A 26,029-nucleotide genomic window follows, 5' to 3' on the forward strand; every position below is an offset into this window, starting at 1 on the left:
TTCCTCTGCCCACCTCCCCCCACCTCCATAGTTCGCTCACACTTTCCCTAAATCAATAAATAAAATCTTCTAAAAAATTTTAAAAATAAAAGAAAATTATGAAAAATCTCAATTTTTCAAGAAGCTAAAATGAGGAAGATTGCTATCAAATTTGTATGTCATTTAAGCAGAAATTTTTTCCTCAATATTTAAAATAGACAAACTACCCAAATGTTTCCAAATTTCCAAAAAGAGACACTTAAAACTTCAGGATTATTCTTTAGAATTTGAACCAATATCCTATTAATATACTTGTTTTTTAAATTTCCATGACAAATCATTTTTTTTTACCAGACTATTTCAGTATGTACTGATTATAATGCGTTAGTGTTGTTTTGCTTTGTTTTCATTAAAGTAAGTAAAGACCATTCTTAATACATAAGAAGTAGACAACCAGAGGACGCAGGGTACAGAGGGCTGGGGTGGTTTGGAGGGGGGCAGTGCATTCCAGGGAATGAAAAACAATAAAAAGGCAAAAAAGCGACTCATTACCTGCTGAGCTGTAGCATCCTGTTGGACATAAGCTACCTGCCCTGGGTCTGTAAACAGAGTCTAGACAAAAGAAACAACAACAGGAAAAAAACCTATCAATACATCTTTAGACAGTTTGCCTACACAGGAAAAATTATCCTACTGCTAAGCACTAATTCTTGGCAGACTTCATTTCCATATAGCTAGTAATAATCCTTCATTAATAAAGAAGATAAAGACAGTAATCTTACTTTTAGCTAAAACCTTTCATTCAGATGGTTCCAAAGAGATTATGTAAGTTAACCATCTCAACTGGCTAACATACTTGACAATTTTACCCTTAAACAAAATCTCTCGTGGTTGAATGTCAGAGCTAATTAAAAAAGGTATGTCACAAAAATGTAAGACATGGCATGAACAAGGGCGCATACGTTCACACATCACACTGTGTACCACAGGAGTAGACTTGGGATTAAGTGAAAATGCATGGAGACATACAGACACACAGAAGACTAACATATACACAAGGATAGTTTTCAAATATATATAAATGTGTGCTCGTTACCAAAAAAGTAGAAGGGAATAAACTGAATTTAATGTTCCATAGATTCATTCCTGCATAAAGTTAGTAAAAATCATAATTTTTAAAAGGTCTTACTGAAACACATAATTTGGGTCATGATACAGCAGAATTAACTAGAGAAGGAAAATCTTCTAAATCATTTTAGTCAAGGTACCACAGAAAATCACCAATCCAGAAAAATATTCTGCCCAAGCCTTTAGCAAACCCAGAGGAATAAGAACTATGGTTCAGTTCTGATTCCAGACGTACATCTAGGAATTTCAGTCAGTTATATGATTTCTTAGACTTGCTATTTAAAAATTATTAAAAATCAAAAGAGCATGTGACTCTTGATCTTGGGGTTGCGAATTTGAGCCCCACATTGGGCATAGATTACTAAAATAAAATAAATTTTAAAATTATCAAAAATCAGACATTCAGTAACACAATAATAAGTTGCCTACAGGACATTCTTTACATAAACTATCCGAACTTGTTTTAATATAGTCAGGGGATTAAAACTAAGTAGAGACATCCTAAAAGTACCATCTGACTACTTGGTGACTTTCATTTATATAGATTTAGAAGTTTTCAATTAGATGGGCCCCATTTCTTCTTGGGAGTGATTTGAGCCCCTTGATTAAATACTCCATGAGGGCAAATTTTTATTACCAAGATTCCACTACAAAAGTATGAAACTTGTTTTTGTTTGTTTGTTTGTTTTAGTATATTTAAAAGTGCTAAAGCGCTAACATGCAAACTGACATTTACATATTTGTTTGTGTCGCGTATTTGGAAACTAACACTGGGAAAAAAATAAAAGAAAGCAGTTCTAACTGCACAGCTTTTACCTTTGCTTCTATTATAGTTCTACAAATCAGTCAATTATTAATAAGCCAATAGGACTTTTTTCTTACACCTTTCACTGAAATAATCTGTATGTTTTTATTGATCCATCTGTGATTAAGCTATACAGAACTAAATGCCATTTTTGACTTGGTTCTTGATACTTCAGAAAAGTAACAAGTTGGTAAGCTAGTCCACGGTTGCTGGGACAAGAACTCAGAGGAGGCTAGCACTCTAACCTCCTACTATATTTAATTTAAATAAAGCGTATCTTCCTCTGCCAAGTTAGTTATAAGCTCCTGAAAAGCACAGATTGTATCTGAATCATATCTTGCATCACCAGCACCTAGCCCAGGGAGGACAGAAAATAAACATAAGTCAGTGGGGAGTTAACCAATTAACAAACAAACTAGAAACAGTAACCCTTCACATGCCTGTGCGGCTTCCACAGGATGGATGTACACCAGTGTGTGCTCAGGCCCGTCCACTGAAGTGTAGGAGGCACCATCTGCCGTGTACACCACCTGCTGGGGCGGACGAACCTGGTCATCGGTGTAGACAATCTGAGCCACAGTTCCAGCATCAGGAACAAAGTGCACCTGGGGCAGAAAGCAGCAAGTATATAGCAAGTGTCCTTGTAGAACAAAACCAATCTCACAAAGATACCTGGCTGACCAAGCACAGTCCACAGTTGTATCTCTAAAATATTCCCAATGAAAGGAGGATGAGAACTGATACACCCTAGTCATCTACACTGTTAGTGACTTGGGGACAGGATGCAAGGAAGGAATCCTTGTCACTGATTTGCTAGTTAATATCAGGCAACTGATATAAATTCTTCTTGGCCCCAAATGTCCAGTGCAGACATCTCTTTTGGGGAATCATGAGGGGGCAGTCACCTGATCCTGGAAATGTGACTGAAGATTCCTGGTTGACCACATAACCAAAATATGAAATACAAATTATTCTGCAATGTAAAACAATGTCAACTCAAAAGCCAATTGCCCTCAACACATGATTAATATTCTGCTTTATAATTAATAGTGCCTTTCTTCAGACATATTAAAACAAGGTCACTTTCTTTCCTACATGTTTTTTTCACACTCCAAGGCTATACTGGAGGCATGGCAGTAAGCATATGCTGAGTCAATGAATGCTACAGACCTCTTCCTTGCCAGTAAGATAAAGACACAGAAAATTCTAGTCTAGTACTTTTAAAGGGTTTTGGAAAACCATTTCAGTTGTCACCAGGGTAAATAATTTTCTACCTACCAAGAATGAAAGCAGAAACTAAATTCTATAAAATGCTTTCTGGATAGTCCGCTTAGGAGGTTTGACTTCTTGAAGGCTAGAGCTTGGCACACAGCCTGATACCTGATATTGAAGGTATGGAAGCAGATGGCCAAAGCACACACTTGGGAGAGAAATAATTTATGTGCTGATATCAACGTTAGTTGGAATCTTTACTCTTATGCTTTCCTGGCTTTGGACCTAACTTTTTTTATTTCAGTTTTTTTCCAGCGGGAAGCAGTAGATTCCAAAAACGATATGAGGAAATTTAATCCCCAGAAAGAAACCTGGAGACCAAATGCAATCAAACAGAAATAAAACAAACTTCCACTTTTAAACTAAGTATATTGTCCAACTTCTACACAAATTTGATTTGTCCATGAAGATACAGTTTGTATATTGCAAGAATTGGACTTCTAACAATTGGCACAGCTTGAAGTGCTGCAAGATAACTTTTTGGCTTTAGATCTGTGCATTAACATTGAAACTTGGTCTCCATCGCACAGTATCTTGCTAAATCAGAGTTCCTGGCTAGGAAAAGAAAACAACTGGGAAGAGGGAGAGCAATGAGGGGGGTTGAGCTCTGCTGTTTACTATCCAATTACCTACAAAATGGTGACCCTGTTTTTTGAATGGACTACATTTTCACTCATAAACAAAATACACCAACATACACAGCTACATGAAAGTTGTCTTCACATGGTTTCTATGAGAATCAGAACAGCATTCTCAGTTACCCTGCTGGAAGCATCACTAGAACATTTTTTTTTTTAAGTATTCAGACTCAAACTTTAAATCATGCCAGAAAACTAATTTTATTTATTGCAATATTTGCCATATTACTTAAGTAAATGTGTATATTTAAGTCTTTAGTGTTAACATCCTGATTTTGGTAATAATACTAAGGTTATGTAAGTTAATGAAAAACTAATTTAAAATTGCATATTTATTACAATGCTTAAAAATTAAGTTTTATACTTTGGCCACACTGGATTCCATATGACTGTGGACTGTTCCCAGAATTCAAATCCACATCAAAAAAGCAGACATTTGCCTTTGCTAAGAATAGTCAAAATAACACGCTGCTGGTTATGACCACAGTCCAAAAGGCCGTGATCATCCATCACAGCAGCATTTGGATACGTGACTGGCCTTCCAGGTGGCTGACTCGATGGGACAGCTTGCCATTAGACCTTTACATTCTGAATTTGAAAGAAAAGAAAAAGCCACTCAGTAGACATACTTTGTACTTCATTAAAGATGAAGAATCAAAACCTTATACTAGGTAACAGTTGGAGGCTTTCAGCGCTAAGAATATAAAATAAAACCAGGCAGTGAAACAAACATGATAGTAAGTTGCAGAAGTGGCAGAGAAGCCTGTGGGTGGTCCCTGAGCCCTTGTAAATCATAGTGACCCATACTTGTGGAGCATACGAAGTGCCAAAACCCTCCGTATTCCGCCTGTGCTGGTCCTGCACATCCCCTCCCTCCCAGCTACTCTCACTACAGCGAAGCTGGTATTTCTTTAGCTGTCAGCAAACCGACCCAACTGAAATACCGCTCCCAGCCCCACGCTGGAAAGACCGCTCTTCACCTGTGCGGCATTCTCTTCGTGCTCGGCAGATGTGGGCCACACATGTGAGCTCTCATCTTTGGAATCCATCCTTCCCCCTGCTGGACAGCTCCGCGTCCGTCCGGGGCACCTAGAGCAGCACCGGGCAGAGGACAGTCATCTGTCTACCACGTGCGGGTTCATGAAGGACAGAAAGACCTCTCTGCAACGTGCCTGAAAAAAAAGAGAAAGTGAACCAAGTTCTTTAATAGACGAATACATTTTAATAAATTATAGTTTCAACCACAAAGGGAAAAAAAATAACACATCTGGACAAAAAGGTGAAAATGGAGAAATTATTTGTAATGATAATACAATGTATTGCATGCTTGCTATGTTCTAGACACTCATCAGGTAGGTGTAACCCTCACTAAAAATACTAAAGGTCTGGGGCTCCTGGCTGGGTCAGTCCATAGAGCACATGACTATTAATCTCAGGGTCATGAGTTCAAACCTCATGTTGGGGGTAAAGTTTACTTAAAAAGTAAATGAATGATGGGGCGCCTGGGTGGCTCAGTGGGTTAAAGCCTCTGCCTTCAGCTCAGGTCATGTTCTCAGGGTCCTGGGATCGAGCCCCACATTGGGCTCTCTGCTCAGCTGCGAGCCTGCTTCCCCTGCTCGCTCTCTCTGCTTCTCTGCCTACTTGTGATCTCTGTCTCTCAAATAAATAATTTTTTTTTAAGTAAATGAATGAATAAATACTGAAGGTCAACAACATAGACTAAAATAGAAAAAAAAAAATGCTGCAGGTATATCTCTGAGTTCCGCTGATGAGGAGAACAAGGTTTCTAGACAGTAAATGTAGGTAAGTGATGGGTTCATACCCAAGCCTGACTGTTGCACAGCCCAGCTCAGCTGTCCCCTGCACACTTGCTTAGACACTGACTTCCTACACCACCTACGCGAAATGAACAGCAGAATAATAAAAGTCACAAAAACAGGAAAATGGCAGGCAGAGAAGACTGAATTTTGGGGGCCACAATCTGGTGAATATAAATGTAATTCTGTTTCCCATTTGGTTAATGCAGGATCAATTAATGAACAAATCACAAACCTTAATAAACATCAACCTGCACTAAATCTACATCTTGAAATCTTTTCCAAGATAGGTGGTTTTTTTCCATTTTTTTTTAATTTTTCCAAAATAGTATTTTAAGGAAATCAATCTTCCCTTCTGATGATGATAAATCATGGACATGTTAAGACTCATGTGAGATTTTGCTGTTTAATGGAGCAGCCACGCCAGATATACCTCCTCCCGCCATCCCATTAAAGCAGCATGCATAAACGGGAAAGGTAAAACTGCTCAGAACACCACTACACCAAAGGTAAGGAAGACCACTGGCCCAGATCCAGTCAGAATTTTTCCCATTATTAATGGAAATAAGCCAAAAAGCATATTCTTAGACTGCACATGCTCCAATGTCTAAACCAGAATAAGACTCAAAGAAGAAAGAAAGGAGGGGCGCCTGGGTGGCTCAGTGGGTTAAGCCTCTGCCTTCGGCTCAGGTCATGATCCCAGGGTCCTGGGATGGAGCCCCGCATTGGGTTCTCTGCTCAGAGAGGAGCCTGCTTCCCACACCTCTCTGTCTGCTGCTCTGCCTGCTTGTGCGCTCTCTCTCTCTCTCTCTCTCTCTCTCTGTCAAATAAATAAATAAAATCTTTAAAAAAAGAAGAAGAAGAAGAAGAAAGAAAGGACTGGACGGGCTCCTGAGTAGGGTAGGCAGTTAAGTAACCGACTCTTGGTTCTGGCTCAGGTCGCGATCTCAGGGCTATGGGATGGAGCCCTGCATTGGGCTCAGGGCTCAGTGTGGAGTCTGCTGGGGATTCTCTCTCCCTGCCCTCTCTGTCCCTCCTCTCACTCTAAAATAAATAAAATCTTTCATAAAAAAAGAAAGAAAGAAAAGACTGTAATAAAAGAAAAGACTACAATATCCAATGTCTCCTTACTCTGGAAAACAGGAACTGCCACATCACGCTGCCTGGGAGACTCTCCTGAGCCGCTGAGGAGCCTGTCCCCACTTCACCTCAGCATTGTCATCCTTACCCCCACCCAAAATCACCCCCGCATACACTCACCCTGCATACATACACCTGACTCTTCTCCTCTCCATCAGAGGATGCTGGAAACAAAGCCCATGTCTACCAACAGGTGAATGCATAAACAAAGAGTTATAGGGGAACTTTCTGGATAAGTGGTACTGTTTTATACCTTGTATCCAGACTGGGGTTGTGGTTACATGGGGAATACATGTATCAAAAGTCATCAAGCTATTCAATTAAAATATGTGTAAATTAGGGGCACCTGGGGGCTTATTGTATTGAGCAGCAGCCTCTTGATTTCAGCTTGGGTTGTGATCTCAAAGTCCTGGGATGCAGCCCCCTGTCAGGAACCCGTGCTCAGTGGAGAGTGCCTGAGTGCTTGAGAGTCTTGCTCCCATTCTCTCTGTCCCTCCCCTCACTTGCATGTCACATGCATGTGTCCTCTCTAAAATAAATAAAGCTTTCTGGGGTGCCTGGGTGGCTCAGTCCTTGGACGTCTGCCTTCAGCTTGGGTCATGATCCCTGAGTCCTGGGATCGGGCCCTGCATCCAGCTCTCTGCTCAGCAGGAAGCCTACTTCCTCTCCCACTCCCCCACCTGCGTTCCCTCTCTCGCTGTGTCTCTCTCTGCCAAATAATAAATAAAATCTTTTAAAAAATAAAATAAAGCTTTTTAAAATTAATTAATTACGTAATTACACCCTAATGAAGTTGGTTATTTTAAAAAAAGGATACCTTTCTTACATAAGAATACTATTCAAGCACGTATAAAAAGATATTCAGGGCAAGCTGCATACTATGTGAATTATACGTGAACAAAGCTATTATTTTTTTTTTAGAGGAACAAATATATTAAGAAATCTAGGAATAAATGTCACCAAAAACATTAAGATACTCATGAAGAAAACTACTAAATTGTACAACAGGACATAAAAGGTTCAATATTATGAAATCACAAGATGTTCCATATAAGAAGTGGTTTGTTTGTTTTTTTAATTTTGAAATAGTTTGAGAGAATAGCTACAAAATGGTAGAAATAATACCTGTATTTCTTCAGATTTACCAAATGTTAGCATTCTACATGTTTACTTTATTTTGTCTTCTCCCTCTTTCTCCCTCTTGCTATTTGAGAGTAAGTTGCAGACACGTGCCCCTTTATTACTAAATTCCTAAGTACCTATTTCCTAAAAACAGTACTTTTTCTCAAATTACTTGGAACAAACCAGAAAGTTACAATGAAACGGTGCTATTATCTAATTTACAGACCTTATTCGTGTTTTGCCAACTATCTAATTAATATCCTTCATAGAGAAAGAAACAACTTTTTTTTAAGATTTTATTTATTTATTTGACAGAGAGAGACACAGAGAGAGAGGGAACACAAGCAGGGGGAGTGGCAGAGGGAGAAGCAGGATTCCCCCGATCAAGGAGCCCAGTGCAGGGCTTGATCCCATGACCTGAGCCGAAGGCAGACGCTTAAAAGCTGAGCCACCCAGGCACCCCTCAACTTTTTTTTCTGGCCCTGGATCCAGTCTGGCACTTCATGCAGTGCATCCAGTTGTCGTATCCCTCCATCCCCTCTGCTCTGGAACGACCGGTCTCCTAGTCTTTCTTAGTCATCCATGACCTTGACATTTTTAAAATACACAGGCCATTTATTTTTCAGACTGTTCCTCAATTTGAATTTGTCCGATATTTCTTCACGGTTAGATTCAGGATGTGTTTTTTTAGCAAGAATACCACAAAAAAGATGTTGTATCTTTCCTATATAGGAATTTGAGACTGTTTTTTCAACTTGGTGCATACTCAAGTGCATAAATACTGCATACTCTGCCAGGCACTGGGATGGGACAAGGACCAAGGCAGGCTTATCCCACACACCCATGAAACATACACAGCTCTGAGTGTCATTCTGTATTTGTTTTCATTTCTAGGAAGCTGCTTATTATTTCAAATTCAAATTCAAAAGGCATAAAAAGGTATGGATAATCTCCGTACCTGGAATCCCTTAACCACCCTTCAGAAGCCACCTATATTATCAATTTTTTGTCTGCACTTCCAGAGATATACTACACATATACATGCAAAAATACAGGGCCATGTGGCTGGCTCAATTGGTAGAGCACATGATTCTTGATCCCTGGGTCATGAGTTCAAACCCCAGCCTCGGTGCAGAACTTGCATGCATATATACATACATAATACATACATACATACATACATAATACATACATACACACATACTCTGTCTCTCCCACCACAAATGGCAGCATACTATTGATTCTATACAAAGTAACATCTCGGGGCACCTGGGTGGCTCAGTGGGTTAAGCCGCTGCCTTCGGCTCAGGTCATGATCTCAGGGTCCTGGGATCAAGCCCTGCATCAGGCTCCTTGCTCAGTGGGGAGCCTGCTTCTCTGCCTCTCTGCCTGCTTGTGCTCTCTCGCTCTCTCTGTCAAATAAATAAATAAATAAATAAATAAAATCTTTTAAAAAAAAAAGTAACATCTCTGCTGAGCCATGTTTATTCTACAAAACACCATACTTCTACATTGTTACCTATCCATTATTTCATTTCCTCCCACTGCATCGTTTCACTGTGTATACATACACACTAATTTATTTAATCTCCTATGGATAAACATTTAGGTTATTTCTAGTCTTTTCCTATTACAAGCAACACTGTGATGAATAACTTGGAGGCCGTTTTACATTTGTTAGTATCTTGAATTCTTTTGAAGTCTCTAAGGGAAGATGTTGAATCACTTGCAGCCACCGTCTGACTGGTACGTCATTATTAGTTCTCAAACTCCAACAGTGGCACCCACCTCCCTGTGCCTAGTGCATGAGGGCATAGGGGACACACAGGGAGAAGCGCTCTGACCTGTGAAAACACATCAGTCAGTCCAAAGCACAGTGGTTAAGAGCTTGGGCTCTGGAGGTGCCTGGGCAGCTCAGTCTTTGTTAAGTGTCTGTCTTTGGCTCAGGTCATGATCTCCAGGTCCTGGGATGAAGCCCTGCCTTGGGCTCCCAGCTCAGCGGGGCCTCTGCTTCTCCCTCACCCTCTGTCTCGCCCCCTGCTTGTGCTCTCTCTGTCCCTCTCTCTCTCAAGTGAATAAATAAAACCTTAAAAAAAAAAAAAAAAAAAAAGAGTTTGGGCTCTGGACCTGGATTTGGATAGCAATTCTGAAACACAACTGGCCTCGCACAAAACACAGATGTTCTCTAAATTCCTGTTACTTCTCTAGAAAATGGGGATCATAAGCTTATTGAGAGACTGACATGAAAAATGCATGTGAGGTGCTTAGTACAATGGCTGTTACGTAACAAACACTCATATATTAGCTTTTTTTTTTTTTAAGATTTATTTATTTATTTATTTGAGAGAGAGACAGTGAGAGAGCATGAGCGAGGAGAAGGTCAGAGAGAAGCAGACTCCCCGTGGAGCTGGGAGCCCGATTGTGGGACTCGATCCCGGGACTCCAGGATCATGACCTGAGCCGAAGGCAGTCGTCCAACCAACTGAGCCACATAGGCGTCCCTATATTAGCTTTTTTAAAAAGGTATTCAATCACATTGCATTTTTGTGTCAAACTGGCTCTCCATCTCAACTGTAAGTTCCTACAGGCCAAGGAATGTGTGTGTTCACAAAAGTAACTCTAGATCTGGCACGTGGCAAGTACTCAATAACGTGTAGGGAGTGTTTAAAATGCTATCACAGGGATGCCCGGGCGGCTCAGTCAATGAAGCGTCTCATGATCCCAGGGTTCTCAGATGGGTCCCGCATCAGGCTCCCTGATCCACAGGGAGTCTGCTTGTCCCTCTGCCCCTCCATCCGCTCATTCTCTCAAACTCTCTCTCTCTCAAATAAATAAATAAAATCTTAAAAAAAAAAAAAGAAAAAGCTATCACAGTAGCCAGGGTAAAAGAGGACACCTAATGCCAACTGGATGCTCAGGGCTGGTCTCCGAGAAGAGGACACCTGAAGGTAGGTAGGAGCAAATAAGCAGAAACAGGAAGGAATGGGACATTTGCCCCAGACTGAAATACCTTGTTCCTAATCTTTCCCAAATAAGGACATAGACACTACATCTGGCATAAAATACCAGTAAACCATAGAAAACAAGATTAAAGAGAAGAAAAAAGGAGATAACTACTTAGCAGATGTGGAACAAAACAAAAGAACGTTAATCTACACATAGAAAAGTTTGCAAGACACGTTTAGCAATCAGGATGTCAAGTACCGCCCAGCCACAGCTCTAAAAATTTTAGAATACCAATAGCAAATAAAGAAACCCAAGATGGTGAAAACTCTTTCATTCAGATAGTGTCTGGAATCCAAAGCAGTGCTACCGATTATCCACTTGGTAGTTCTTGAAGATAGAGTCATAAAACCTATTGAGTTTCTCTCCCTATGAAACTACTTAAACACCAGTGTGACATTCCGCTATTATTTATTATTTAATAAATTGCTCAAGAAAACTCAAGTCTAAGGGCCACCTGCCTGGTTCAGTCAGTAGAGAATGCGACTCTTGATCTTGGGGTTGTGGGTTCGAGCCCCACAACGGATACAGAAGTCACTTAAAAATAAAATCCTTACTGGGGTGCCTGGGTGGCACAGTAGGGTAAGACTCTTGATTTCAGTTCAGGATGTGATCTCAGGATCATGAGATGGAGCCCCACACAGGGATCTGCACTCAGCAGGGAGTCTGCTCGCTCTCTCTCTCTCTCTCCCTCTCTCCCCCCACCTCCACAACCAACTATGCCACCCAAGCACTCCTAAATAAGTCACTTTATATCCTCTAGCATCAGTATCCTTGTTGTAAAATAAGTGGGTAGAGTGGTGGGTGCCTGGGTGGCTCAGTCAGTTAAGCGTCCATCTCCTGGTTTCAGCTCAGGTCGTGATCTCACGGTTGTGAGATCGAGCCCCAGGTCCAGCTCCTTGCACAGTCTGGTTGGGATTCTCTCCCTTTCTCTCCCCTCTCTGTCCCTCTCTATGCTCTCTCAAATAAATAAATTAAATAATAATTTTTTTAAAAGATTTTATTTATTTATTTGACAGACAGAGATCACAAGTAGGCAGAGAAGCAGGCAGAGAGATAGGAGGAAGCAGGCTCGCAGCTGAGCAGAGAACCCGATGCGGGGCTCGATCCCAGGACCCTGGGATCATGACCTGAGCCGAAGGCAGAGGCTTTAATCCACTGAGCCTCCCAGGCGCCCCAGTAATAATTTTTAAAAAGAGCATAAAGTGGTTTCTAAAGTCTAATTCTGCCTTAGGCTTAGAGAGGAAGCAGCAGAGAACAGAAGCAAATCTGCAGATTCTCAGTTAAACACCCTGGCTCCCAGATGGGCTCCACCACTCACTAGTGTATAACTTATTCTCTGAGTCCTCAATATCATCATAGAAAATGGAGACAGTAATTACCTCCCAGAGTTACTGTAGGGATTACCTGATATATGGAGAAATTCTAGGCACAAGATCTAGCACAAAGTAGTATTCAAATATGTCAACTTTTGTATTTTTCAGATGAGCTATCAGCACGTCAGAATTTTCCAAACATTTCATATTGTTTAAAACCTAGCAACTGATCACATATAAATGTCCTGAACACAAGCTTCCTTTATGGTAAGGCTTATCAGACTGGCTTCCTTTTTTGTTTATTTTTAACTGCACAATTCAGAGTCCTGCTGATCTTGATTTGCAGGAGATGAGGAAGAAGAGGCCAGAAACTACCCTAGTGCTGTCCAACAGGCTAGTGCTGACACACTCTCTCAGCTATAGACAGACGCCCTTCGACTCCTCACCATTTTGCCTCTTCTAAGACCTGGAAAAACGGGTGACACAAATTGCAGCTTGTCTAGAAAATAGTCACCCATCCTCCCTGCTTTGACCCCTTGTCCAAAATGTTACAGACTTCATTTCTAGGAAAAGAAGGACATGACTACATTTCTATCTTCTCTTTAAGGGCTTTATTCAACAAATAGTTATTAAGTACTTAGTATATGCCAGGATGTTCTGGGTCCTAAAAAAATCCTTGTATAAAAAAACTTTAAAAAAAAAGTATAAAAAAAAATCCTTGCTTCCTTGAAGCTTCCATTCTATTTTTTCTGGGGTAATGTTATATAGATGGAAGTATGACCTTTAGAATCAGACAAATCTGGATTCTACTCTCCCAAATCTACCATGTGCTTCATAGCTATGATGTTAGTAAGAAACATCCAGTCTCCTTGTCTGAAAATCCAAATTATCTGCCCAGCATGGATGTCGTTGGAATTAACAATTTGCATTTTGTCAGGCCTATAATGCATTTTTTTTTCACATTTTAACATTTCTGAACTAGGAATCTATTTTATAACTGTGGTGTCCTGTGGTTGCTGTCCTCAAGGTGTCAGTCAGGACGTGGATGCCACTGCCTGTTGTGTATGACCTTGTGCACAGCCATTTATTAGTTTTGTCCTTGCTTCACTGAGTCATGCGTATTGTCAACACTGGACACCCTGAGTCTAACTGCCATTTTAAACGTCTTCAAGGAGATTACACTATAATTTGGCATTAGAAGTGAAAGGCATGGGAACAGCAGTTGAGCATAAATCTGATTAGGGAAGCAAATATCCATAACTGGGAAAATAACCTTAACAAGCAAAGGACCTGGGTATGGAAGACAGTGATATGGAGGAAGCCGCAGTATGTACTGTCATTAACAAGATACGGGGAAAGACTAGCCTGCCACAGGTCGAGAAAACACCAGGATCAAAACTCCCAGAATAGATAGTAGCTGCTTGGGGGAGATTCCTGGAGACAGCAGCATTGACCTCTTTTAAGAGACACTGAAACACCAACACTCTTTTTTTTTTTTTTTTTAAGATTCATTTATTTGAGACAGAAAGAGAGCACTAGGGAGGCATAGGGAAGGGTAAAGGGAGAGGGAGGAGCAGGCTTCTCACTGAGCAAGAAGCCCAGTGTGGGGCTTGATCCCAAGACCCTGAGATCATGACCTGGGCCAAAGACGAACTGAAGCCACCCAGGTGCCCCAAGAAACACTGCATCACCAACACTCTTGGTGGCACAGAAATAAGTCAATGACTCTGAGTGAAAAGTGATTCTGAAGAGTCAGACTCTGAAAGTGATAAAATTGGGGCAATACCTTAATCGATTTATTTCACTTACATTTTCCCTTTTATGTGTCCATAGGGTGATGTGATAAAAAAAACTATGTGTAAACAAATCCAAAAGAGCTCTTTCAAGAAGTATATAGTAAAAATTCTAAGTGGAAAAAGCACTTGTATCAGAATTTAACTGGCTTGCCTTTTCTTCTGTAACAATACATAACGCAATTATGTATCTTACCACTCTCTCGGATTCAGTAAAACCTGGTAATACTTGGGATCACACAACGTAATGACGAATATTCAAGAAATGGTAGCCATTTTTTTCAGGCTTTGTGAACATCAGATACACAAAAAGGTGAGTAAAAACCCTGCTCCTGCAGAACTTGCAGTCTGGTTGGGGAGATGGACAGCCCACTTCCCAGGTCACTCCAGGTGACACCTGCATGAGAAGAGTGACAGAGGAAGGAAGAGGAAGGAAGAGGAAGGAAGAAGGAAAGATAAATGCAGACTTTTCCAGCCAGTTCACCAATCTGGTTCACTCTGCACAGAACAATGGAGTGTCCCTGTGCACCCAGACTCCCCAAATGCCTGCCCTTTTCCTGGTTCCTGTAGTTCCCAACACACTGCCACCCCTGAGCCATATCCCTCATCATCCACCAGCCTGGTTCCCACCACCCCAGGGCCTACAGTGCTGAAGGAAGCCACTCCTCTAAAACCACCCAGGATTAAGGTTGACGAGCTCTCCCTTCATCACCTGCATGCAGAGGTAGAAAACAAGGCCCAGATCTGCCTTCAAAGGTAGATGCGTACCCCAGAAAACAGCTTGAGCTATAAATACAATTTCCCTATAAAATGCTGTTATAGGGGCGTCTGGATGGCTCATTCGGTTAAACATCTGCCTTCGGCTCAGGTCATGATCCCAGGATCCTGGGATCGAGCCCCATGTCTGGCTCCCCACTCAGTGAGAGAGTCTGCATCTCCATTTTCCTCTGCCCTTCATCCCCAGTCATGCTCTCTCTCTCTCTCTCTCCCACATGAATAAATAAAATCTTTAAAAAAAAAAAAAAAAAGATTATAGTGAATCCAATTCTAGTACATGGAATAACAAAATTTCAGAACAAGAAGAGAAATTCCAGGCCCGTGGTTCTTAAATATGTGTCGGAGACAGCCCCAGCAATCAATGTTCTTTGTTGAGTACAATTAAATATTAATAGATTCGGTCATACCACAGAATAATGATAGCTGATATTTGTAAAGTACTTACTATGTGCTAGGCATGTTCTAAATACTTTCGGATGCACTGATTCATTTCATCCTCACAATAACCTATGAAGTAGGTTCGTTACTCACTACCTGCCCCGCACAGGTGAGCAACAGAGAGAGGGGGAGGTTCAACGAACTTGTCCGGGAAGCTGAGCTCGTCAGTCAGTCACAGAGCTGCGGTCCACACCTGAGCGACCTGGCTGCGGAGTCCGCGTGTTCGGCCACTATTCTACACGGCTTCTCATCCTACAAATTGCAAACACTTCCCCTGTGTTGTGATTCGGCACCAATAACTCCACTATGTGAACTATACAAAAAAATCACATCCAATCTCACTTTATAACTTCCTCAAAAACTATCAAATTGAGCAGACTAGATATTCCCAAGTTTTCCACTTTTTTTCTGGCCACTTGTTCAGTTGCCACCTCCTGGCGCTGGCTAAGATGATTGGCAGCAATAGCAACAAAGGGTTAATGACATTTCAGGTGGTAAAATGTAAGAAAATTCTATACTTTATTTTTATTTAAATAAAAGAACACCTTGGTGCAGCTGTAGAACAGTATGGGGGGGGGTGCTGTTGAGAACCAGTCATCTGGAGCAAGTTCTATTTTATATACGACAAAGTCACCAACCAGAGAGAGCGAGCGAATCACTTCAAGTCAAGCAGCAAGTAAAGACAGCACAGAAGTCAGGCCTGAGACTTGTCAGCGCTCTCAGCCCTCCACCACACTGGGCTGACAGTGGAAAGGATTTACATGCTTTAAAGCAGAATTTCTTACATTGCCTAAAGCTGTTTGTCTTAGCTTTCCTCTTTTTCCTTTAAGTTGATTGTCCTTGACTTCCCAGCTAAACCACCCCAGTAAAGATGAGTACAAGACAGAAAGCAATTTAGGCATGGATTAGACTTCAAACGCTAAGAATTTAAACTGGTGGATAATGCTTTGTATATTTCCTCTAAAGTTATGTTGCACACTATATTTTGATTCCCTGGATAATAAAAAAGTATATTTACTAATAATTCAATTGAAATAAAATAAATTTAGCTGAAATAGAAACGTAAGGAACCATCTGTTATGAGTCAGTGATTAAACAAAGCTAGAAAATAAAACTTAATGTTCTAAGGAAAATCAGTGACCTCTTTACATAATAACTTCATCAAACTGCTTTTCAATTCTATAATTCAATTTTATATATCTTTTCAGTTCTTAATCTATAATTAAAATTAAATGATATTTTTAAAATCATGGTACTTGAAAAAAGTACAGATTTAAAGAGAATAAAATAAAAGGTAAATAAAGACTCCCGTGAATATATAAGACAATGAAAAAGGACTTTGGCTGCCTCCATTTTGACCTTAAGCTTTCTGTTGGGTTCTTCATTCCAGCAAGTCTCTGGGCTCAGGCAGAAGACTCTGCAGGCAAAATTACCCCCCTCAAGCAATGAGGGCTGCCCTGAGCCAGCAAGACCCCACAGGACTGACCCTAAGACAATGACTGACCTGACCGTCACTACCCACCTGCACTTAGCCACCCACCTTTGCCCCACATCTTCCTTATATAAACCTGAACTATTTTCAGCACTTTGGAGACAGTCTTTGAGATGCTAGTCTGCCGTCTTCCCCATGTGGGACTCACTGAAATAAATTCCTTTCTTGTTTCCCCACCACTTGCTTCTCTGCCTTTGGATTTTGTTAGTAGCCAGCAGTGGAACCCATCTGTTTGGGACCCCCAGACCCAGCTGCTCTTATAGCCCTAGGCACCAGCTACAATGAGACTTCCAGATATAGCACTTCTAATGGTTTAGAGCTTGGTGGGACAAGCATTTTTTATGTTTAACTTGACCTTGAACTATGCCCCCTCTGTCCTTGAGCTAGAAACTTGACCTTGAACTATGCCCCCTCTGCCCTTGAGCTAGAAAGAGCTGCATTCAGGCCAGGGAAGCGGGTCAGGGCCCAGAAGCCGAAGCCATACCTCTGGCTTTCAGTCCTGGCTCCACCCTTCGCAAACGGTTAACCTTGTACAAATTACCTAGCCTCTCTGTGGCTCAGTGTCATCCACTGTAACGTGGCAACAGGAATAGGATCTTCTTCATAGAGGTGTAAAGAGGATTAAGTGAGTTAATATTTGCAAAATGCTTAGAACACTTGACTATGGTAAACACTTTAGAAGTTAAATAAGAGAAATAATCATTGGAGTGAATTTTGAGCCATAAATTTAAAATGGTATCGCAAGAAGAAACTAACTAGGGGAGAGAGGGAAGGGAATAAGAAAGGCCAGAAAAAAAGACAAGAGGAAAGCAACGAGGATACAGAAGAAAATCTAAGTTTCCCAGAAGAGACTGGGTGGAAAGCAGGCAGGAGCACAAAGGAAATAACAGGGTGGAGGTGAAGAGAAGTCTCAGAAGAAATTACTGAACAACGAAGTAGGCGGGGGAGTGGGGCAGAGAAGACAGAGAAAAGTCCAGGAGGGAAAAAAAAGAATGGGATTGTTCTGAGGTAACAGGATAAGAATTTGTAGTGAAAGCAGAACAGGAGATTATTCCCTGATAAAGATTTCCTAAGGTAAAAGAAACAGCATTTACAGTTTGGGTTGGGGGAAGAGACACCTGATAGGCTCCCACCATTCTCCCACTCCCACAGAGACAAATGAGATCCTGATTACGAGCCCAGAACACTGCTCTAAAAAATGCCATAGATGCCATCAACAGATGAAAAGATAAATGCAATGTGGTCTACACACAGAATAAAATATTACTTGGCTTTAAAAAGGAAGGAAATTGAAATAAAAATAAAATAAACATTATTTAAAAATAAAATAAAATAGAGGCAGTCGTTAAGCATCTGCCTTCCGCTCAGGTCATGATCCCAGGGTCCTGGAATCCATCCCTGCCTTGGGCTCTCTGCTCAGCAGGAAGCCTGCTTCTCCCTCTCCCACTCCCCCTGCTTGTGTTCCCTCTCTAACCCTCTCTCACTCTCTCTCTCTCTCTCTCTCTCTGTGTCAAATAAATAAATAATTTTAAAAATAATATTTTTTTTTAAATGAAAAGGAAGTCAATTCTGGCAGATGCTCTCAAGTGGAGGGACCTTAAGAACATGAAGCTAAGTGAAATAAACCAGGCACAAAAGGACAGCTATTGTAGTCCTCTGCTTCCAAAAAAACCTAGAGTAGACACCGGAAGTAGAACAGAAGTTCCCGGGGGCCTGCGCGCGTTATTGTTTAATGGGTAAAGTAACTAGAATGATGAAAAAGTTCTGAAAATCAGTAATGGTGATGGTTGTACAACACTGTGAATGTACTTACTGCCATTGAATGGTACGCTTAAATGGTTAAAGGGTAGATTTCATTTTATGTATATTTTACCACAAAAACAAGTAAAAATAAAAATTAAAATATGGCATAGATGGCCAAGGTGGAAACGCAGTGCTGCCGGGGTGGACCTGGGACTTGGCTGGTGCCCTTTTCCATGCAGACCATGAAGAAAGTCCATCACTCAGGGCCCCTACTCCTCCCCTTCAAAATGAACCCCGCCCTCCACGGGGTCTGCCTCTGCCCAGCCGCAGGGAACTTGCACTGGAGCGCAGCAATCATTCCCAATTCAGGTCAAAGGGGCTGACCTCCGACTCACCCCTGTCGGGAGTCCCTGACAGCCAGTCGGCCCAAGGCAGCTACCGCGTACAGCGCCTATCAAAGTCTCTGGCCCACTGCAGGTGAACAATAGCCGCGATTGCCTTTTTCTCTCCCCAAAGACTGACCGACTGACTGGTCTGCGATTTGAGAAAGCAAGAGAGAGACAGCGCGTGCGAGCCCAGGAGCAGGGGGAAGCGGACTCCCCACTGGGCAGGGAGCCCGAGGAGACCTAGGGCTCGAGCCCAGTGATGAGGAAGCAGAAGGCAAGCAGAGGCGAAGGAAAGCACCAGCTGACTCCCACCCCCAGCCCCGCCCCCAGCCCCTGCTCCAGGGTGGGATCTGTGATACTCCTCCGGGAAACTTCCAACTATCTTTCCGTTAGCGCGTCCCTCGAGGGAAAAACAACCTTAGCTTGATAAAAGCCAGTCCTCTAGTACTTCTTTAGCATATGAAAGTCCCTTTGGACACCTCCCTTCCCTACCGCAGCCCCACAATGTATACTCGGCTCTTCCTCACAACCCCAGTGAAGCTTCTCTTTCTGCCCATGCATCGTGTTCTGAACTGTAACAAAATCACCTTTCTGCACCAGAGACATCTTAAGAATTCATTCTTGGCCGTCTGCTCCTGACCTCACCACCCTTCACCAAGACCCTGAGATCATGACCTGAGCCCGAGGCAGACCCTTAACCAACTGAGCCCCCCCAGGTGTCCTAGCAGTGATGCTGTTCCTGCCCATGTCCAGGCAAACCTCAGTCTCATACTTGCCACTTCTTTGGTACAAATAACCTGCCTGACATAAGGGACCTCCAAGACCGTTTTTTTAGGGAGAGCAGGGTGGCCAGGTCAGAGGGTACAAAGGAGGACCTTAGTCCAGTTCACTTTCCTGTCAAAGGCCCAGTCAGCACAAGCCACTCCGTGGACCTATTAGAACTGCTCCTTTTTGCCCCATCTCCTAATTTCCTAGCTCATAAACTCCCAGGCTCTGGTTCTGGATTTATTTCTTGGATCTCTGACTCCTGACCTGATTCGTCTTGGGTCTTACACCATACTTTTTAATGTAAGGACTGGGAAACCCCCTATCCCACCAGCCACAGGGGCATCTACAGTTAACCACTGCCCTCTGATTCTGCCAAGGGCCCCTTGGGTGTGGCCAAGGAACAGCGGTGTGCACGGGCGGATCATGGGGACAAGCTATGTGGACAGCTAACGCGTGTTGAATGCCTTCCATGTGCCAGTCACTGGTCTAAGCAATTAACACTTAGAAATGCTCATTCATTTAATGTCACAACAACCAAATGAAGTTGGTTTTTTGGGGTTTTTTAAAAGATTTTATTTATTTAATTGACAGGCAGAGATCACAAATAGGCAGAGAGAGAGAGAGAGAGAGGAGGAAGCAGGCTCCCGGCTGAGCAGAGCCTGATGTAGGGCTCAATCCCAGGACGCTGGGATCATGACCCGAGCTGAAGGCAGAGGCTTTAACTCACTGAGCCACCCAGACACCCCCAAATGAAGTTGTTTAAAGCCTATATCTTTGGGGCCCCTGGGGGGCTCAGTCAGATAAGCATCTGTCTCTTGATTTCAGCTCAGGGCATGATCTCAGAGTTGTGAGATCGAGCCCCATGTTAGATTCTGCTCCAGCGTGGAGCCTGCCTGAGCTCTCGCTCTCCCTCTGTCCCTGCCCCCACTCACACGCATGCTCTCTTTCTCTCTCTCTCTCAAAATAAATAAACCATGTATCCTCACAATTCAGAAAACAATAGTATAGAATCACAAAGGAGTGCCCCAAACAGCAGCTAACCACTTTGTGACTGAGATGTAATACGAAATTTGGAAGCTACAAAATTAGGCTATATGAAATGAAAATAAAGGGCTCCTATTATGCTCACTCATTTGCAATGGCAAGTAGAAATTTCACATTTAACTGATCTCTGGACAAAACAGTTTTCGAACTCAGAAGAAAGGACAAAAAAACAGTGGACTCAGCTCTTAAAGATGAATAGGAATTGGTGGCGGAAGTAGCAATGGACGAATAACAAAATTCTAGAAATTTCAGCACAGATTCCCAATTCTTGCTGAAAAGAGGAAGCCTAAATAATCTGTCACATAAGTTTCTCATTTTGAAAATTCACAACAAATTGGTAACACTGAGAAAAACTGTAAATGAGACGCTTAAGTAATACTTAACCTTGCCTAGCAAGGTGATCCAAGTGCCCTGGCAGATGCCATTGATTTGCTCTCCATCTCAACCCTGAGGAGGCTAAGGCAGTGTTGCCCTCCATTTCACAAGGCAGACGTAACCTGCCCAGGTGTGGGTCTGCCCAGCCTGAACTCCCTCCATTGGCCAACCCTGGGCGCCATCCTAGCTGCCCCTCTGCCCCAGGCTAAAGAGCTACTGGAAACCCACGAGTGAGGGTGGAGTCAGAGGATGAAAATATTATTTTTAACTCCACAAGGAAGTAAAATAAACACAGTTTTAATTGGGGAAAATACGCCTATGGAACTAAAGGTTTCTGAGACAGTAAATCGTCGGGGAAACCAGACTTTCATAAAAGCTTTCAACAAATTTTAAAAATAATAACAATAAGCCTTTGACTAGGTTCCAAATTTAAAAAGTGCTTTTCATTAAGCTGTTATGGATTTGGAATATTTCCATATAAACAGAGAGGTCTCAGGGTAATTATAAAAAAAAAAAAAAAAAAAAAGAGAAAGTGATAACAATAGGGTCCTCCAGGTATTTCTACTGATGTTGTTCAGTTAAAATTTGCTATGTGGTTTGTTTTTTTTTAAGATTTTATTTATTTATTTGACAGACAGAGATCACAAGTAGGCAGAGAGGCAGGCAGAGAGGGGGGAGGGAAGCAGGCTCCCTGCTGAGCAGAGAGCCCAATGCAGGGCTCAATGCCAGGACCTTGAGATCATGACCTGAGCCGAAGGCAGAGGCTTATTACCCACTGAGCCAGCCAGCCTCCCCAACATTTGCTATGTGTTAACAGTGAAGCAAACAATGAAATGTTCAAGATTACGGAAAAATTCCCCCAGATAAAAAAATTGTTTTATTGATTGGTTGGTGATTGATTGATTTTAAGTAGGATCCATGCCCAACACAGGGCTTGAACTCACAACCCTGAAATTAAGAGTCACATCCCCTACTGACTGAGCTGGCCAGGCACCTCACCAGATAAAACTTTATGCCACTGGGAAAATAAACAGAAAAAAACTTTAGAAACTCAGCAAGTGAGCAGACAATGGCAGAAAATTTTCAGAATAAGCAGCACTTTTAATATGAGAGGACTAACGTGTTACAGACTAAAAACTACTGCAGAATACATCCTAAAGAAATTTTCCTGGGGCATCTGGGAGGCTCAGTCATTAAGCATCTGCCTTAAGGTCAGGTCACAATCCCAGGGTTGTGGGATCGAGCCCCATATCAGGCTCCTTGCTCAGTGGGGATCCTGCTTCTCTCTCTCTCCCATTCCCTCTGTTTGTGTTCCCTCTCTCACTGTGCTTCTATCAAATAAATAAAATCTTTAAAAAAAAAAAAAAAAAAGAAGAAGAAGAAGAAGAAGAAGAAAAGAAAAGAAATTTTCCTAATTCATTGTGGCTATCATCAAAGACAATACTGTGTAACCAGAAGAGAACTGAACTAAAGTTTAAAAGAAAAAAGAAAAAAAAAAGATTAGAAAATTAGACTACAAAAACAAGCAAGGAATGAAGTTGATGCAAGCAGATCTGAAATGGTCCCCTTGGCTTTCTTTTCCCACTTCATTTATACGTCCCTTTGCCCTTCTACTCCCATACAGAAATCCCACCAGGCACCAAGTCCTCCTCCTTCCTCAAAGAAAAGAAAAACCTAGGTTAAGAGTCTTGTTAGGGGTCTCAGCCGGACAATTCTACATTAAAATCCTTGAGAGTTCAAAAGGAACCACCACACTCAGTGTGAGTTCTGAAGAATGAGAAACCTTGATGTTTGCCTTTTCCTTTTTTACAAAGAATAGCTGGTTGGCTGGTAAAATCTGAAGGCAATTTCAAAGAGAATCTGTCAGGAGTCCTCTATTCTCCTCTCACAAGACTTTAGAGGGAAACCTCAAAGCAGCAGAGTGTATCACAGGCCTACGGAAAAGAGCACAAATCATTAGCATCCAGCTCCAGGGATGGTCACAGAGTAAACGTGGTGGATCAAAGCACAGAACACCACCAGTGCCTGAAAGCCTTATGGTGTCCTCTCCCACAGGGAACGGCCAGCTTCCTCCACAACCACCTATGCTACGGCAGGCTGCAGAAGGGCAGAACACTCAGTCCCACGGGGCTACTCCAGCCTGATTTGCAGACTGGGTCTGCTCCTTGGTCTGACCTTCTAGAAGTCACAACAGACTTTGAGATCTTTCCTGGGGAGCTTCCTCCTTGGTGGGCGCTGGATTCCAGTTTTTGTCTCTCCAGCACTGTAAGACTACTAAAGTCCCCGCTCTTCTCTTCAGTTACTTTACCCTCCTATCTCTTGACCAGGACCGTTTAGCAGCAAATGCCTCAAGAGGAAAACCAGGGCTAATCTCGGGCTCACCTCTCTGTGTCTTCTTTGCCTCTGGGATGTTGGCCCTGCTGTTCTGACTGCCTTCGAGTCAGATCGCTGTCTCTTCAGTCCCAAGAGATTACCTAGAGCCCTGCAGGAATCTCGGCCTCTCAGACCTCTCTGGTTTTGTTTAGGCCCTGGTAAGGAAAGCAGGCCTGACGGGGCGGGGGCGAGGTGCTCTGCTAAGTCAAAGATGCTGGTCACGAAGGACCTCATATCGAATGATTTCACTTATATGAAGTCTGCAGAATGGCACATGAATAGAGGCAGGAAGCAGAACACAGATGGGGAATTAAGACAAGAGATACGGAGTTTCTTTCGGGGGTTATGAATATATTCTAGAACGACGCTGGTGACAGTTGCAGAACTCTATAAAATACACTAAAGCTCTTCAAATGAGTGCATTTATAGTATATGCATGGCACCTCAATACAGGCATTTTTTTTTAAAGAAAAAAATGGACATTTAAATCAATGCAGAACGTCTAGGAAGCAAACTGGAAATAAACATCAAGAACTTTCCAGTATGCATATTGTATAATATTTATATTATTATACAATTATGGCGTATATATACACACACACATATATAGTATAAGCATATAAATACTCTCTATATATATTTAAACAACTTGAGAAAGTTCCAGACTCAAGAGGAATTGAGGAATTCCAGGGGCTAGTGACTGAGAGAGAAAAGTCTCAAACAGGATGAGCCGGTTACAGCCTTCAAGTTAAAGAATTACAATGCCCAAAGTTTATGAACTGGTTTTATCAGAATCACCTAGGAAGCTAGGCAAGAAGGACAAATTCCAGAGCCTTACCCGTGAAGAAATTTTTTTTTTTTTTTTTTAAAGTAAGCTCTACACTCAATGTGTGGCTTGAGCTCTGGCCCTGAGATCAAGGGTTGAACACTGTACAGACTGAGCCAGTCAGGAACCCTCCCTGAGAATTTTTATTCAATCAGTTGCAGATGTAGAGGGGAGGAGAGCGGGCATCTTTGTTTTTGTTTGTTTTTTTTTTAAAGATTTTATTTATTTATTTGACAGAGATCACAAGCAGGCAGAGAGAGAGGAGAAAGCAGACTCCCCACGGAGCAGAGAGCCCGATGTGGGGCTCGATCCCAAGACCCTGGGATCATGACCTGAGCTGAAGGCAGAGGCTTTAACCCAATGAGCCACCCCAGGGCATCTTTGTTTTTAAACGTCCCCAGGTGGTGCTCCCTTCTGCAGCACAAGTACTAAAATTGGAAAGATACAGAGAAGATGGGCATGGCCCCACACAAAGATGACAGGCACCTTCATGAAGCATTCCTTATTTTTTTAAAAAAAGAATCAAGTATCCCCAGGTGAGTCTGATGTCACCCAGATCGGGCTAACTCTTGGACAACAAAAATCTTTTATCATGGCAATAAAACTTTTCAGAAAATCATTCTAGAAGTAATATGAGAGACTGATTATATAATGAGGCCAAGACCTGACTTTTTTTTTTTTAAGATTTTATTCACTTATTTGACAGAGATCACAAGCAGGCAGAGAGAGAGGAGAAAGCAGACTCCCCACGGAGCAGAGAGCCCGATGTGGGGCTCGATCCCAAGACCCTGGGATCATGACCTGAGCTGAAGGCAGAGGCTTTAACCCAATGAGCCACCCAGGCGCCCCAGGGCATCTTTGTTTTTAAACGTCCCCAGGTGGTGCTCCCTTCTGCAGCACAAGTACTAAAATTGGAAAGATACAGAGAAGATGGGCATGGCCCCACACAAAGATGACAGGCACCTTCATGAAGCATTCCTTATTTTTTTAAAAAAAGAATCAAGTATCCCCAGGTGAGTCTGATGTCACCCAGATCGGGCTAACTCTTGGACAACAAAAATCTTTTATCATGGCAATAAAACTTTTCAGAAAATCATTCTAGAAGTAATATAAGAGACTGATTATATAATGAGGCCAAGACCTGACTTTTTTTTTTTTAAGATTTTATTCACTTATTTGACAGAGATCACAAGTAGGCAGAGAGAGAGGAAGGGAAGCAGGCTCCCCGAGCAGCGGAGAGCCCGATGCGGGGCTCGATCCCAGGAACCTGGAATCATGACCTGAGCCGAAGGCAGAGGCTTTAACCCACTGAGCCACCCAGGAGCCCCAAGACCTGACTTTTAATAAGTAAGGATCAGAGCTCTGAATTCTTACTGGGACTTAGTGATATTAATAGACATTCATACACAAACTTTCAGTGCTCAAAATCATCATCTTAAAAAAAAAAAAAAAAAAGACTTTATCACTAAACAAAAGCTTAGCAAGACTCCTGACACCTTTGCTCAAAATATACAACTTACCAGCCTCCCTAATATGCTTGTGGTATTAATGTCAGAATTCTGAAAAGGCTGAGGTGATTGTTAATTTAGGTGGTCTTCCTTGCCAACCACATCACTCTCATGAATCTGATTTTCAAGCTTCCCTTTGCCACACGCTAACAAGCAAATCTGTTCCAACCACTTATGAGAAATATTTGAAATAAACTTTGGATGTAAATATGGATTTATGAGGAACATGTGAAGACTGAAAGATTGATTCAAATGACTCATCAAGTAACATTGAGCGCCCCTGTGT

At 42.1% G+C, this 26,029-nt stretch overlaps 1 protein-coding gene and 2 non-coding genes across 7 annotated transcripts in view; 2 read left to right on the plus strand and 1 right to left on the minus strand.

Moving 5' to 3' along the window:
* Positions 1-26,029, minus strand: part of PRDM10 (PR/SET domain 10) — a 101,972-nt gene that overhangs the window by 62,084 nt on the left and 13,859 nt on the right. For 4 of the 5 annotated variants that reach the window (XM_032358030.1, XM_032358031.1, XM_032358034.1 and 1 more), the window contains 3 exons: positions 4,803-4,994; positions 2,353-2,517; positions 532-591 (listed from right to left, as the gene is read on the minus strand). In XM_032358030.1, coding sequence (XP_032213921.1) covers positions 532-591; positions 2,353-2,517; positions 4,803-4,871 — 294 coding nt within the window. In that variant the 5' untranslated portion in view covers positions 4,872-4,994. The remainder of the gene's footprint in view (positions 1-531; positions 592-2,352; positions 2,518-4,802; positions 4,995-26,029) is intronic. The other variant, XM_032358033.1, reaches the window with a different exon arrangement.
* Positions 24,640-24,745, plus strand: LOC116600413. The gene has a single exon (XR_004289627.1). It is a non-coding gene; the product is annotated as a U6 spliceosomal RNA (small nuclear RNA).
* LOC116600415 lies at positions 25,117-25,222 on the plus strand. The gene has a single exon (XR_004289628.1). It is a non-coding gene; the product is annotated as a U6 spliceosomal RNA (small nuclear RNA).

Source organism: Mustela erminea, chromosome 9 (assembly GCF_009829155.1).
Source record: "Mustela erminea isolate mMusErm1 chromosome 9, mMusErm1.Pri, whole genome shotgun sequence".
Lineage (NCBI taxonomy): Eukaryota > Metazoa > Chordata > Mammalia > Carnivora > Mustelidae > Mustela > Mustela erminea.